General features: G+C 47.2%; 1 protein-coding gene across 8 annotated transcripts in view; it reads right to left on the minus strand.

The window, feature by feature from the left end:
- Positions 1-14,508, minus strand: part of ELP3 (elongator acetyltransferase complex subunit 3) — a 120,362-nt gene that overhangs the window by 33,968 nt on the left and 71,886 nt on the right. For 6 of the 8 annotated variants that reach the window (XM_084829507.1, XM_084829506.1, XM_084829505.1 and 3 more), the window contains one exon: positions 12,919-13,000. In XM_084829507.1, coding sequence (XP_084685633.1) covers positions 12,919-13,000 — 82 coding nt within the window. Of the gene's footprint in view, positions 1-9,685; positions 12,283-12,918; positions 13,001-14,508 lie in introns of those variants that run through there. The other 2 variants (XM_084829508.1, XM_084829504.1) reach the window with 1 other exon arrangement.

Below are 14,508 nucleotides of genomic sequence, written 5' to 3' on the forward strand. Positions count from 1 at the left end.
CTCTCAAGAGGCTTCCTCAAATCAATGTAGCTTTAAAAAGTCAAGGAGAAATGCTAGCAAGCCTGCCTGCCCCCCAACAGTAATCTCGTCCACAAACACCCCCCACAAGATTCAGCACTTTGGCAGTCGAAATGATTGCCAGCTGAGAGAGATCTTATACTTCCTAATGTACAGCTAAGTTAAGAAGAACTTAAAAGACTGCATGGGGGTTTCTACCACAAAGCCAGCCCACGCATTTCACACGCTGGCTCAAGATGGGCTCTTAAACTCTGCTCAAGTGCTTCCTCTTATCTGCTTCTTTTATGGTGCAAATGAGAAACAATTACTGGAAATAACCAGTTCTTCAAGCATCTTTGAAACAAGTTGAAAGTGAAGGAGGCGGGAGTTGCCAAGGGGAGTACAGGCAGGTTTCTCAAGTCCAGATTGGAGAAATATTTGCTGGAGAAGTTTTCAGTAAAGGGAATCTCACCAGTGAGCAACTGCATCCAGATGAAAACTGAGATCCCTTAACATCAATTAGCTGGACAGCCACTTGTCAGGGATGCTTTGACTTGGATTCCTGCATTGAGCAGGGGGTTGGACTCAATGGTCTCAAAGGCCCCTTCCAACCCCACTATTCTATGATTCTATGAATTTTCCTCAACCTGGCACCCTCCAGATGTGTTGTACAACAGTTCCCATCATTCCCAGCCAGCACAGCCAACTGTGCTAGCTGAGAATGATGGGAATTCTAGTTAGGGAAAGAACTGTCAGTTTAGTTTCCTCTCAGTTTCTCATTTTTCCAACCTTAAATTTGTTTGAGAATTCCCCCCCTCTTAATATGTGCATTTTTGTACGCAGTTTCACCTAATATATGCAATTGTACAAGCCGTTTTCCATAATACAGGGGTGGGCAACTTGTGGCCTTCCAGATATTTTGACCTACAATGCCCATCATCCCTTGCCAACATAGCCAATGGTGAGGGATGATAGGCGTTGTAGGCCAAAACATCTGGATGGCCACATGTTGACTTATCCCTGCGCCTAATATGTCTTTTTGAAAGTTATTTTCACTAATATATGCATTTTGTGCACACTTTCCCTAATTCATATGTGTTTCTGTACACACTTTTTGATTGGAAAATTCCCATCACAAAATTTAGAGAAGTGTGGATTTCAAAGGGTACTGAATTTGGTTTGTGTATAGGTTTGAAAGTGTGAAATTACCTAACTTCAGATTCGCATGTGAATATGGATGTGAACAAGCGATGTTTGAGACTGCTAGGATTCTCCAAACTTCATCTTGATGCTCCAGTTCCTGTTCACATTTGTGATCGCTGCTCACTCTGCGTGAACAGGAAACTTGCACAAATCGAGCAGCAAGCGAATGTAAAATCGGTGCAAATTTCCCCACATTTGCTCATGTTTCCTAATTTGTGTTACTTTCCTTTGTCGACTAAAATGGGCTGATTCAGTCTACAGGGGAAATCTGTGCAAAACCGAACTGGGAAAGTTGCACAAATCCAGCGTGAGCACATGTCCAGCAATTTGCGAACATTTTCAGAGGACACGTGCTCGTGCTAGCACTCGTGTTCAGGGCTTCAAACAGGACATGCTCGCATGTTTTGTGAGCAAAAAACTCTCATACATCCCTAAATGTGAACCAAATGGATTTCTCCCCCATCCTTGCAGTCTAACACATCTGGAAAACACCCAGTTGGGGAAGACTACCCTACACCCTTTGTCAAAAACACGGCTTGAAAAGATACTCTGTGGCAGCCTTGCTCCAGCTAAGCCAGCCTGGGTTAGGTCAATATTTGGATGGGAGACCACCTGGAAAATTTCATGCATGCTGTTTTGAGTTCTGCTACTGAAGAAAGGCAGGATATAAATATATCATGTGTGGCTGCCCACATGACTTCACAAGGTACCTTTTGGTGTAACCTGGGTTTTCTGCCCGATTATTATTAAAGCTCCTGCCATGTAGCTAGTACCGCAAAGAGAATGGGTCTTGCCTGGAAGGCATGGGTCTGCCACCTCCAGCACATGGGTCTGCCTCTTGCCTTCTCAGGCTTCCCTACTGCCCCCAACCTGGAAGCTACCAGGGCCTTGGGATGAGGCCGGTAGAGGAATGCCCCTTGTTATCTCCACCAATGGAAGGGAAATGGTGCACAGGGGAATCCTCTTGTTATGTCTGATAACAGAGTGGAGATAACAGGTTTCCCTGGGAAGAGTGGCGGCTGTGCTCTTGCAAGCGCCGGACCTGTGGGCTTTGCTTGTCCTTCGCCTTGTCCTCGTGGGGAGGCAAAAGAGGAATGCAGCTGGGCCATGCACTTGTGTGGCGCTTGCTGGAGCACCTGCAAGCACTGGAGAAGTGGAAGCTCCATGGGAACACAGACCTCTCTGGCTGCAGGGAAACAACAGGAGGCAGGCAAATATAACCCTCCCCACATTCCAGATTTGACTGGAGGGGCAAGGCTGCTTAAAGAGCTCATGGCCCATGGAGCTGCCTTCTCTGAAGGCTGCGGGGAAACAGTTGAGAAGGAGATCCGCAGAGAAAAAATGGAGAGAGAAGTACTAGATATACTTTTTGAAATTACAGGATACCACCTTACTTGGGATCCTGAAGCAATGTTATTGGGATATTTAAAAGAACACTGAGCTGGAGCACATGCAACTAACAGTAAGTTTATTAACTATAGCAGCAAAAAAAAAAAAAGAATTGTTTCTTTATGGAAATAATCTGAAATCCTGAAAATTTCTGAATGGCTAAGAAAGGTTTGGGAAGTGGTATTATCGATTAGGTTGACTTATTCCTTAAGGGGTCAGCAAAACTGGATCTTAAAAGATCAGAGTTCTCTTAGACTGGATTTTAAAACTATACGTATACTGCTCTACTACTTTTGCATAAAATAAATAACAAAAACAAAGATGGAGAACACAACTGAAGCCAAGCACTTGGGCAGAGCAGCAGCAGATATTTTAGCACCCACTGTATAAAATACAAATGGGAATCCCTCCAGTTCCTGCAGATTATATCCATATCTCTAGTAAATTAAATAGCTGGCAACGTATGAATGTTTAATGGCATGCCTATCTCAATCTTGTGGCAATGCCGACTCTTTGCAGTGGACAGTGGTGTAGTCCTGGCAGGTCTCACCGGGTCCTCATCCCTGCATTTTTTTTTGGAAGCGGGTCCCAGCCGGGTCGGGGGAGGAAGGAATCCCACATCCTAGGAAGGGACTGTTGAAGTCACTTGGTGGGGGTGGGCAGAAGCTGTTGGGGAGTGCCTGTGCATGGAGGGTCGCTCTGCTCTTCTCCCCCTGCCCCCCATGGCTGACCCGGAAGTTGGTGCTGCCGGTGGCTTGCCTCGTGGGGGCTCCCTTGCCATCTATTTCACTCAACACCTCAACAGTGGTGGGGTGGGCATGGTAAGCGAACTAGGGCGCCTCGCTGGCACATGGCCCGCAAACGTGGAGCGGGGAAGGAGCAGAAAGGGTGGAGGGCGCAAAGGGATTTTCCATGAGGAAGGGAAAGACAAGGGGGTTCCCTCTTTGTGGTACGGTTCCTGTCATCTCGAAAGGGTGGGCAAGCGACCCCTGGTGGGTGTTCTCCATCTCCTTATGGAGACGCAGCGCTACAATCGTTCTTTTTTTTCCTTTTTTTTTAAGGGTTCCTGGAAGCCCCGCCCACTGAACTTGGCAGCCCCCTTGACCCCTCCGCTCCAACATGTGAGGTTCTTGTGTTGGGAACTTTTTGCTCCTTTTTCTTCATGTGCTTGGCGCTGGAAATAAGAGGTGCTGGGGCTGAGCCCCAGGGGTCTTGAAGCCCCTCCACTCCCCGCCCCCTGTCCTCTTCCTCCTCCACTCCCACGTGCAGAACTACTTGGGAGTCTAGCCGTTTTCACTGCACACCAATCTGCCCATTCCCTACCTCAGAGTAAGAAGAAGGAGGAATGGGAGGCGCTGTGGATAAACCAAGCTGACCAGCTCCTCCTGTCTGCCATGGGGAGATTAAAGGGGACTGGTAATCTTGCAGGCCGGTTGTGTTTGTTTCTCTCGCCGCTGTGCAGCGCAGGAGAGAGACAAAATGAAACGTAAGAAGAGCAGGAGAATTCAGTCCAGGTGTAGTCGAATGGGTGTGTTTGTCTGGGGGAGGAGGGGGGTGTTAAAGTGGAGCCAACATTACTTCAATGTGTTCATTTATTTAAGGTTATAACTGGCTAGTTGTGGGGAAAATAATTCAGATCTGTAGACTCCACAATTGGCATTTGAGTTCACTTGGCTGCACCTTGAATTTCTCCAGCCACTCTTGTGGGTTTTAATTTTCTAAAATGAGAGATACAGGAGCTCAAATGTCCCTGGAAGTGAACCTGTCTGAACTAAAAGCTCTTTCCCTGCTGGGAAAAGGTGGGAGGAAAAGGTGCTTTGTGTACGCTCAAAGTCATACGGCTGAAGCTGAAGTTAGTTCCCAGTTCTGTTACATTAACCCTGCAATTCCAAATAAGTGTATGGGATACTGCACTCCAAAATAGCTTTCGAACCACCCCAAATTGTATATCCATAACACCATGTTTCTGTATACTCTGTATCCTATAAGTTTCTGTATGCTGCTGCCCAATCCAAAATCCAAACTTCAATCCTTTCTCATACACTTTTCTTCAGATTTTTTATACTAGTTTTTTTTTTTAATGGGAAAGCAGGCAGGCTGCAAAGTGAGGTGCTGCCCTCCAGTGCCATTTTTACTGGGCTCTCAGATTCCACCCCTGCCTTGGTTCTTGGGCAAGTTACGTTTCGTTTCACCAGTTTGCCTTCTGGGACATGAGTGTTTTCTGACCAGCCATACCCACCATGGCAGTCATTTTATGAATGGACAACCCTCCCATTGCAGCCATTTTGTGAGAGTGCCCATAACACACACTCAAAATTCCACATGTTCCCACTGACTCCAAAAATTTGGGGACTCCTGTGACCTACAGTGTGCCCCACCTTGTTCCTATCATCCAGTGTCTCAGGTTGGACACAGAAAAATAGAATCACAGAATCACAGAATAGTAGGGTTGGAAGGGGCCTACAAGGCCATCGAGTCCAACCCCCTGCTCAGTGCAGGAATCCAAGTCAGAGCAACATGCCAAGTCAGAGCAAACATGTCCCACAATAATGTATGGTTTTTATGAGAAACATACAAACCAAGGTGAGACAGCTGTTTCAGGTGTAGTCTAGAACAGCACAGCCAATAAAAACATTGCCAGGTGACCCTTCTGTCTCTCTGAACACTTGACTGCCCAGTGGCATGACATTTTCTGTGGTTAACTTGTTTCATGTGAGTTGACGTGCATATCACAAACATGGACAGTCTGCTAGAAATGGCGTAGGGTGTAGCCCCATCCGGGCAGGGCTGTGCGGGGCTGTGGCTGTGACTATCACAAAGGGACCCTGCACTTCTGAATTTGCCACTGGCAGCGGAGAACACTGCTACACCACCGTCCAAGTGGTTTTTGCTGTTTCTGCTTGGGAGTCAAGATTACGACTCCTGCCAGCCCATCTGCAGTTAGGGAGACAGCGATAATTTTGCTGCTCTGTTGTGAATGCTCAGATGGGTTTTTGAAAAAAAGACACACCCTCCTTGCTGGTTTTTTTTTAAAGCAGGGTTAATCTTTTCTAATGCAGGGGTCAATCCTGGCTGCATTTTTATCGATGATAAAACCCCACAGAGAAAATTGAGCGCCTTAGAATGGATTTCCCAGGGAACAGCCAGAAAGCCCCTGTTCTTTGATGGTGTTTCAACGGCCTCTCTTTAGAGCCAAGTTCTGAATTCTGAAACCTTTGAAGAATAAATGAGCATAATCCAGAAAGGATTTCATGCTCATTCTGTACATGTGTTAAAAACACGCCACAAAAGAAACCCACACAGCAAAGCCCACATCACTGCACCAGTACTGCCATCCCATGGGGAGTAGCTCCTGAAATTTACATGCACTTCGATACATGCTCAAATTGGCAATATTGGCATTAGAATGAGCGCTTTTGCTGTTTCTTTAATCTCTAGTGGAGAGAACACCTATTCCTTCCAGTTCATTTAGATCCAGTCTCAAACTGGTATTGGCAAGAAAATGAGGACTCTTGCTAACAGCTCCTCTCTACTTTCCGTCACAGCGTGCTTTTTAGCAAACAGATTACTCTTGTCCACAATGAAACCCCTTGAGAAAAGAGGGCAGGTGGAAGGAAACAACTGCTCCCTTGACCCACACAGTGCGGCTTTGGTAGTACGAAGTCAAGAAAGAAAGGCACTTTGTCTTTTGGGGGAACATGAGAAATCTTCTATCTGGTATATTTTTTTCTTCTGCCCTTGCAGAAAGGAACGGAGCCTTCTGACAGTGACTGAAAATAGCAGACATCTTATAAAAGCACATCCTCTAGTTGGCAACACCATAATACAAGCGCAAGGTCATCACGAATAGTGGAAGGAGAGAGAGAGTCGTACTGTTGAAGAGTATGACCTCCCGTCACCCTCCCATTTTTAAAAATCCCGTAAATCACGCACCGCACCACATGCCCTGGCAGGCTGGCATGTGAAAATACCGACTGGCTGTTCCCATCCCATTGCAGCCAAGCCCACCTCTTGCACTCAGAATAACAGCTCTTAAAGCAGGGGTGAAGAACCGCCAGCCTGCGGACCTAATCTGGCCCGCAGAGGATCCACATCCGGCCCACGGAGGCTCCTCGGGTTCCTAGGGGGGCAGGGCTTGGAGAAAAGCCCCCTGGAATAACCCCCGGTGTCCTCTCTCACCTCTGATTGGAGATAACAGCGGGGGGGCAGATGCTGGGGGACTGCTGAGTGGCTTCATGCGGCACCTGCTACCCCCATGGGGACGCCGTGCGGAGCCAGGGACTTGGATGGTACTGGGAGGAGTGGCTGCCCCTCCCAGCACTGGCCAAATCCTGTTCTCCATGCTGAGAGAGGCATGGAGCCCTGTGCCACTCTGAGCATCGAGAAAGGCAACGTGGGTGGGGGATGATGTCAGTGGGACAGCCACGCCCACTATATCATTTGGCCTTGGAGGGCACTTCGCCCCCTGCTTTCATTCTGCACCCCTGCCTTAAAGGATGGGGCCTCCTCTCTTGGAGGGCACATGCTCTTGCTGAGGAGGCGAGAGCCTTCTTGGGCACGTCTCTTCCCTGGGCCAGTGGAGAGAGAGCCCACGAGGCCTCAGCTCCTCCCAGTCCCTGCAGTGCCAGTTGCTCAGTGGTGGGTGTCAAGCAGAGTTTTTGGAAACAACATCATTCCCTATTCCTGCAGCCCCTTCCCCTGAAGCACACTAAAGCATGATACAGAAAAGTATCAGGGTGATGCTTCTCTTCAGGCAAAAGACCAGGAAGTCTTTTGTTCTTGGAGGGGTTTACATTCACCCTGGATATTTCTTCCAGGACTAGAACCACTGCAAGTATTGAGGATGCATTTACACTGGAGGCGGCAGCGCATGAGGACAACCTGCCCATGCGCCACCACGTAGCTCTGCCGATCAGGCAGATTGGTTGCAACGTCCTGCTGAGTGCAAACCTGGATCCTGGGTAACGTGCTCCTCGGAAGGAAGGAGCAAGGCAGATGACACAGAGCTCACTCAGGCCTGAGTCATGGCACGTCCCTCCCTAGAACCAAAGCATAGCCCAGGCCTCCCTTTAGAGCAGAGCTGGACTTAACAGGTGGAAATAGCCATCACACCTAGATCTGGCTTGACTTGAATGCTTACCGCTCTCCCGCTACCAACTGCTATTGCCAAGGCCATCAGGGGAAGAGAATGTAAGAACGTAAGAAGAGCCCTTTCATGGATCACGCCTTGTTGTGGCGAAGGGGCTTGCGTTCAGTGAAGCCATAAGCTATGCTGTGCAGGGCCACCCAAGATGGACAGGTCATGGTGGAGAGTTCTGACAAAATGTGGTCCACTGGAGAAGGAAATGGCAACCCACTCCAGTATTCTTGCCAAGAAAACCCCATGGAACGTATCACAAGGCTAAAAGAGATAACGCTGGAAGATGAGCCCCTCAGGTCGGAAGGTGTCCAATATACTACTGGGGAAGAGCAGAGGGTATTTCCAAGTAGCGCCAGAAACAGTGAAGCGGCTGGGCCAAAGCCGAAAGGACACTCAGCTGTGGATGTGTCTGGTGGTGAAAAGAAAGTCCGATGCTGTAAAGGACAATATTGTTTAGGAACCTCGAATGTAAGATCAATGAATCAAGGTAAGCTGGAGGTGGTCAGACATGAGATGGCAAGATTGAACATCGACATCTTGGGAATCAGCGAACTAAAATGGACAGGCATGGGCGAATTTAATTCAGGTGACCATTATATCTACTACTGTGGGCAACAATCCCTTAGAAGAAATGGAGTAGCACTCATAGTCAACAAAAGGGTGGGAAAAGCAGGACTGGGGTACAATCTTAAAAACGACAGAATGATCTCAGTACGAATCCAAGGCAAACCATTCAACATCACAGTAATTCAAGTCTATGCCCCAACCACTGAGGCTGAAGAAGCTGTGGTTGATCGGTTCTATGGAGACCTACAACACCTTCTAGAAGTAACACCAAAAAGAGATGTCCTCTTCATCATAGGGGATTGGAATGCCAAAGTAGGAAGTCAAGAAATCACCGGGAAAACAGGCACGCATGGCCTTGGTGCACAAAATGAAGCAGGACAAAAGCTAATAGAGTTTTGCCAGGAGAACACGCTGATCATAGCAAACACTCTTTTCCAACAGCACAAGAAGCGACTCTACACATGGACATCACCAGATGGTCAATATCAAAATCAGACTGATTATGCACTTTGCAGCCAAAGATAGAGAAGCTCTATACAGTCAGTCAAAACAAGAGCTGGAGCTGACTGTGGATCAGATCATGAGCTGCTTCTTGCAAAATTTCGGCTTAAATTGAAGAACGTAGGGAAAACCACTAAACCATTCAGGTATGACTGAAATCATATCCCTTATGAAGATACAGTGGAGGTGAGGAATAGATTTCAGGGATTAGACCTGATAGACAGAGTGCCTGAGGAACTATGGACGGAGGTCCGTAACATTGTTCAGGAGGCAGCAACGAAATCCATCCCAAAGAAAAAGACATGCAAGAAAGCCAAGTGGCTGTCTGATGAGGCTTTACAAGTAGCTGAGGAAAGAAGGGAAGCAAAAAGCAAGGGAGAAAGGGCAAGATATATCCAACTGAATGCAGAGTTCCAGAGAATAGCAAGGAGAGACGAGAAGGCCTTGTTAAATGAACAATGCAAAGAAATCGAGGAAAACAACAGAATGGGAAAGACTAGAGATCTCTTCAAGAAAATCGGAGATCTCAAGGGAACGTTTTGTGCAAAGACGGGCATGATAAAGGACAAAGAAGGCAGGGACCTAACAGAAGCAGATGAGATTAAGAACAGGTAGAAAGAATACACAGAAGAACTATACAGGAAAGATCTGAATGTCCCTGATAGCCATGATAGTGCGGTCACTGAACTTGAGCCGGACATCCTCGAGAGTGAAGTCAAGTGGGCCTTAGGAAGCATTACTAACAACAAAGCTAGCGGAGATGACAGTATTCCAGCTGAGCTATTTAAAATCCTAAAAGATGATGCTGTTAAAGTGCTGCACTCAATATGCCAACAAATTTGGAACACTCAACAGTGGCCACAAGACTGGAAAAGGTCAGTTTACATTCCAATTCCAAAGAAGGACAACGCCAAAGAGTGTTCAAACTATCGCACAATTGCGCTCATTTCACATGCCAGCAAGGTGATGCTCAAAATCCTACAGCTAGGCTTCAGCAGCATGTGAACCAAGAACTACCGGAAGTACAAGCGGGGTTTCGAAGAGGCAGAGGAACTAGAGATCAAATTGCCAACATTTGCTGGATCATGGAAAAGGCAAGAGAATTCCAGAAAAACATCTATTTCTGCTTCATTGACTACGCTAAAGGCTTTGATTGTGTGGATCACAACAAACTGTGGCAAATTCTTAAAGAGATGGGAGTACCAGACCACCTTACCTGTCTCCTGAGAAACCTGTATGAGGGTCAAGAAGCAACAGTAAGAACCGGACATGGAACAACCGATTGGTTCCAAATTGGGAAAGGAGTACGACAAGCCTGTATATTGTCACCCTGCTTATTTAATTTATATGCAGAGTACATCATGAGAAACGCCGGGTTGGATGAATCACAAGTTGGAATTAAGATTGCCGGGAGAATTATCAACAACCGCAGATATGCAGACGATACCACCCTAATGGCAGAAAGCGAAGAGGATCTCAAGAGCCTCTTGTTGAGGGTGAAAGAGGAGAGTGCAAAAGCTGGTTTGAAACTCAACATTAAAAAAACTAAGATCTGTCCCCATCACTTCCTGGCATATAGAAGGGGAAGAAATGGAAGCAGTGACAGGTTTTACTTTCTTGGGCTCCAAGATTACTGCAGACGGTGACTGTAGCCATGAAATTAAAAGACGCTTGCTCCTTGAGAGGAAAGCTATGGCACACCTAGACAGCATAGTAAGAAGCAGAGACATCACCTTGCCAACAAAGGTCCGTCTAATCAAAGCTATGGTTTTCCCAGTAGTAATGTATGGCTGTGAGAGCTGGACTATACGGAAGGCTGAGTGCCGGAGAATTGATGTTTTCGAACTGTGGTGCTGGAGAAGACTCTTACGAGTCCCCTAGACTGCAAGGAGGTCAAATCAGTCAATCCTAAAGGAAATCAACCCCGACTGCTCATTGGAAGGACAGATACTGAAGCTGAAGCTTCAATATTTTGGCCACCTAATGCGAAGAGAAAACTCCCTGGAAAAGACCCTGATGCTGGGAAAGACTGAAGGCAAAAGGAGAAGGGGACGGCAGAGGATGAGATGGCTAGATAGCATCACCGATGCAATGAATATGAACTTGAGCACACTCCGGGAGAGAGTGCAGGACAGGAAGGCCTGGCGTGCTATGGTTCGTGGGGTCACGAAGAGTCAGACACAACTGAACAACAACAAGAAGAGCCCTGCTGGATCAGACCCAGGGTTCATCTAGTCCAGCATTCTGTTCACACAGTGGCCAACCTGCTGTCAACCAGGAGCCCACAAGCAGGGCATGAACGCAACAGTACCCTTCCACCCATGTTCCCCAGCAACTGGTGTACCTAGGCTCACTGCCTCTGGCACTGGAGGTAGCGCACAGCCATCAAGACTAGTAGCCATTGACAGCCTTCTCCTCCAGGAATGTGTCCAACCCCCTTTTTAAAGCCATCCAAATGGGTGGCCATCATTGCATCCTGTGGTAGTGAATTCCACAGTTCCACAATGCACTGTGTGCAGAAGGACTTCCTTTGATCTGCCCTGAATCTCGGAGACAGAGAAAGCAGTGGCTCCCCCACTGTGCCTACATCCAGTCCGTGACCTGCTGAATTGCTACCTTTCATGCAGATCTGAAAGACTTTGGAGAATGGAAAGCAAAGACAGTGTAAACCAGCCTTCATCCAGATGTGTCGGACTGCAACTCCCACAACCCCATCATAGGTGGCCAGCACAGCTGGCTGGGGGGTTGTGGGAGTTGCAGTCCATCACATCCGGAGGATGCAGGTTGGGTAAGGCTGCTCTGGACCATTCAAATCCCAGCAGGCTTAACACAGCTGGTTTGGGAGCCCATGAAGGGCTGGGTCAGGGATCTCCATAGTTCAGCTGCCTGGGATATGTGCTAGGGAAGCAACATAAGCACATCTGAATCGGTTGCGACTATTTTCATTAATAGTGATGGATGGATGGATGGATGGATGGATGGATGGATGGATGGACATCCCAGCCTTCTGCCAAAAACGGCACTCAAGGGGGCGAACAATAACATCCAGACTAAAAGTAACATCTTATTTAAAACATAAATTAAAAGCACAGTTAAAAACACAAATGAATAATAAATAATCAAACAAACAGCACCCAAACCATTTCCCCCCCCCCCTTTCAGGAAAAGACTAGTTGATATGTCAAAGGCCTGCTTGAATAAAAACGTATTTGCCTGCTGGCGGAAGGACAGCAGAGGCTCCCTCGGCAGGGAGTTCTGCAGCCTGGGAGCAACCACTGAAAAGGCCCTCTCTCACATCACCACCGAACATGTCTCTGAAGGTGGCGGTACTGAGCCTCCCCAAAGATCTCGGAACCTGGGCAGGCTCGTATGGGAGATGGTGGTCCTTCAGGTAGCCTCGTCCCAAGTCATTCATGTCTGTCTGTCTTCCTTTCTTCCATTTCTGTAGGGATTTATTGGTCATAACCAGCACCTCTGAGTTGTGCCTGGAAACAGACCGGTAGCCAAAGAAGCTGCTGTAACAAGGGAGTTGAATGCTCCCTGTAGCCAGTCCCGGGCAACCATCCAGCCAGAAATTCTAGACCATGTGATTTTATCTTGATATTTATCCAATTACATATTGTAAAGCCCCCTTCCTTTTTGTTGTTATTTTTTGTGTGACTATTAATTTATCCTAGTTCTGCTTAATTATTTTACTTATAGACATGAAACATTTACTCTTTAAATACAGGATGATATGAAGACGGGAGGGGGAAACCTGACGGGGAGGAAATGGTTTACTGTTTGTATTGTGTTGGAAAATGAATAATCGAATAAACTGTAAGCCCGTTTCCTTGGGTGTGTGTATAATGCAGGATATAAGCTGGGATATAAACTGAAACAGTAAGACACGATAAACTCCCTGTGCAGCGACAGGAACTTGTGCAACTACTGGGTGCCCGAATGTACCTTCTCCGTTATCTCAGCGGGTCACTCACATGATGGCAGGAAGCTCTCTGTCCCATCTCGGTCCCTGAAGGGTTATTCCCCATTTCTGGCTTTAGCGCCTTGGCTTTCGGACCCCCTGCTGCACACCCCTTTTGTCTCCCCCTGCCCCACACCTGCAAATTCACCAGTAATACCTGAAATCACAGCAATCTTCCACGAGCCATGCTCTTCCTTGGCCACTCGCTCTGCCTCCTCCATGAGCAGCATTCCAAAGCCCTGTAGAAGAGGAAAGAGGAGAAAGGGCAGACAAGTGAGAGTGTTCTAGAAATATAGGGAGCTTGTAATTTAGGGATTAGCTGGCAGAATCCTTTTATGCCTTTGAGGTGATGGAGCTGGGGCGGGCGGCGGGAGGGAAGAGAGGAAAGCAGAGAAGTGCTTGAGGAGGAAGAAAAAAAGGAAACACCACAGCAGAGATGTATAAAAAGCACTCAAACATTTTATATTTTCTGACGAATGGAAACTGTCTAGAAATGTAGCAATTACCAGAGGGGCGGCCATTTTAGTCTGTTACAGGGAAAACAAAAGAGAATTTTGTGGTACCCTAAAGACTAACAAATGTATTATGGCATTAGCTTTCATGGACTATAGTCCCCTTCATCAGATGCTCGAAGCTATATGACTCCATTCTCAGACCCTATGCCACCAGCACTCCAAATTAGGAACAGGATGCCACTGACTTCTTAATAAAACTACAATCCATTGACCATCTCCCAGAAAACATCCTTCTAGTTACCATGCATGCTGAGGCTGGACTACAAGATGGCCTACAACCCATCAGGAGTATCATCGCTGAAGATGCTATGGCAGATCTAGCCCAGACTCTGCCACTTTGTATTTACCTACAATTACTTTCGCTTTGGGGAGAACACGTACCATGAGATCAGTGGCATTGCCATGGGCACTCACAGGGCCCCGCAGTATGCCAACATCTTCATGGTTGACTTTGAGCACTTTCTCAGCGCCTGTCCACAAAAGCTGTCCTCTACCTGGAATTTACTGATGACATCATTATCTGGACTCATGGACAGGTGGCCTGATGAAGGTCTACCAGGACTTCAATAACTTTCAACCCATCACCAACCTGAGCCAGTCCATGAAACTGGTTCGCTTTCTGGACGTGAATGTGCAACTACATAATGGACATATAAGCGCCACCTTATATCAGAGACCTGCTGACCACTCCACATACTTACATGTTTCCAGCTTCCACTCCAGAAGACACCACAAAATCCATTGTCTACAGCCAAGCCCTACAAGACAACTGCAGCTGTTCAGAGTCATCAGAGACTCACAACTTAAGGATTTATGTTTCTCAGACTAAAAAACCTACCCAATAAAGTACAAACAAGAGATCAACAGGACCAGACCAGTACCTAGGAACAATTTACTGCAGGACAGACCCAGAAGAGACAATGACAGAACACCACTTCTTGTCACCTACAGTTCCCAGCTGAAACCACTCAGACATATCTTCAGCGATCTACGGCCCATCCTGGACAATGATGCTTCCCTCCTGCAGGCCTTGGGTAGGGGGCCAGTACTTGCTTACAGACAGCTCTCCAACCTAAAACAGCTACTCACTAGCAACAACAGGCCACATAACAAAGATACAAGCACAAGGACCAGATCCTGCAACAAATCCCATATCTCCTCTGGCAACACTGTTACAGGACCCAATCTTGCCCTCCACAACACCAGGGGTTCATTTACCTGCCCTTTTTCTA

Source organism: Heloderma suspectum, chromosome 1 (genome assembly GCF_057233095.1).
Source record: "Heloderma suspectum isolate Gila_16-S chromosome 1, 16-S_ref, whole genome shotgun sequence".
NCBI lineage: Eukaryota > Metazoa > Chordata > Lepidosauria > Squamata > Helodermatidae > Heloderma > Heloderma suspectum.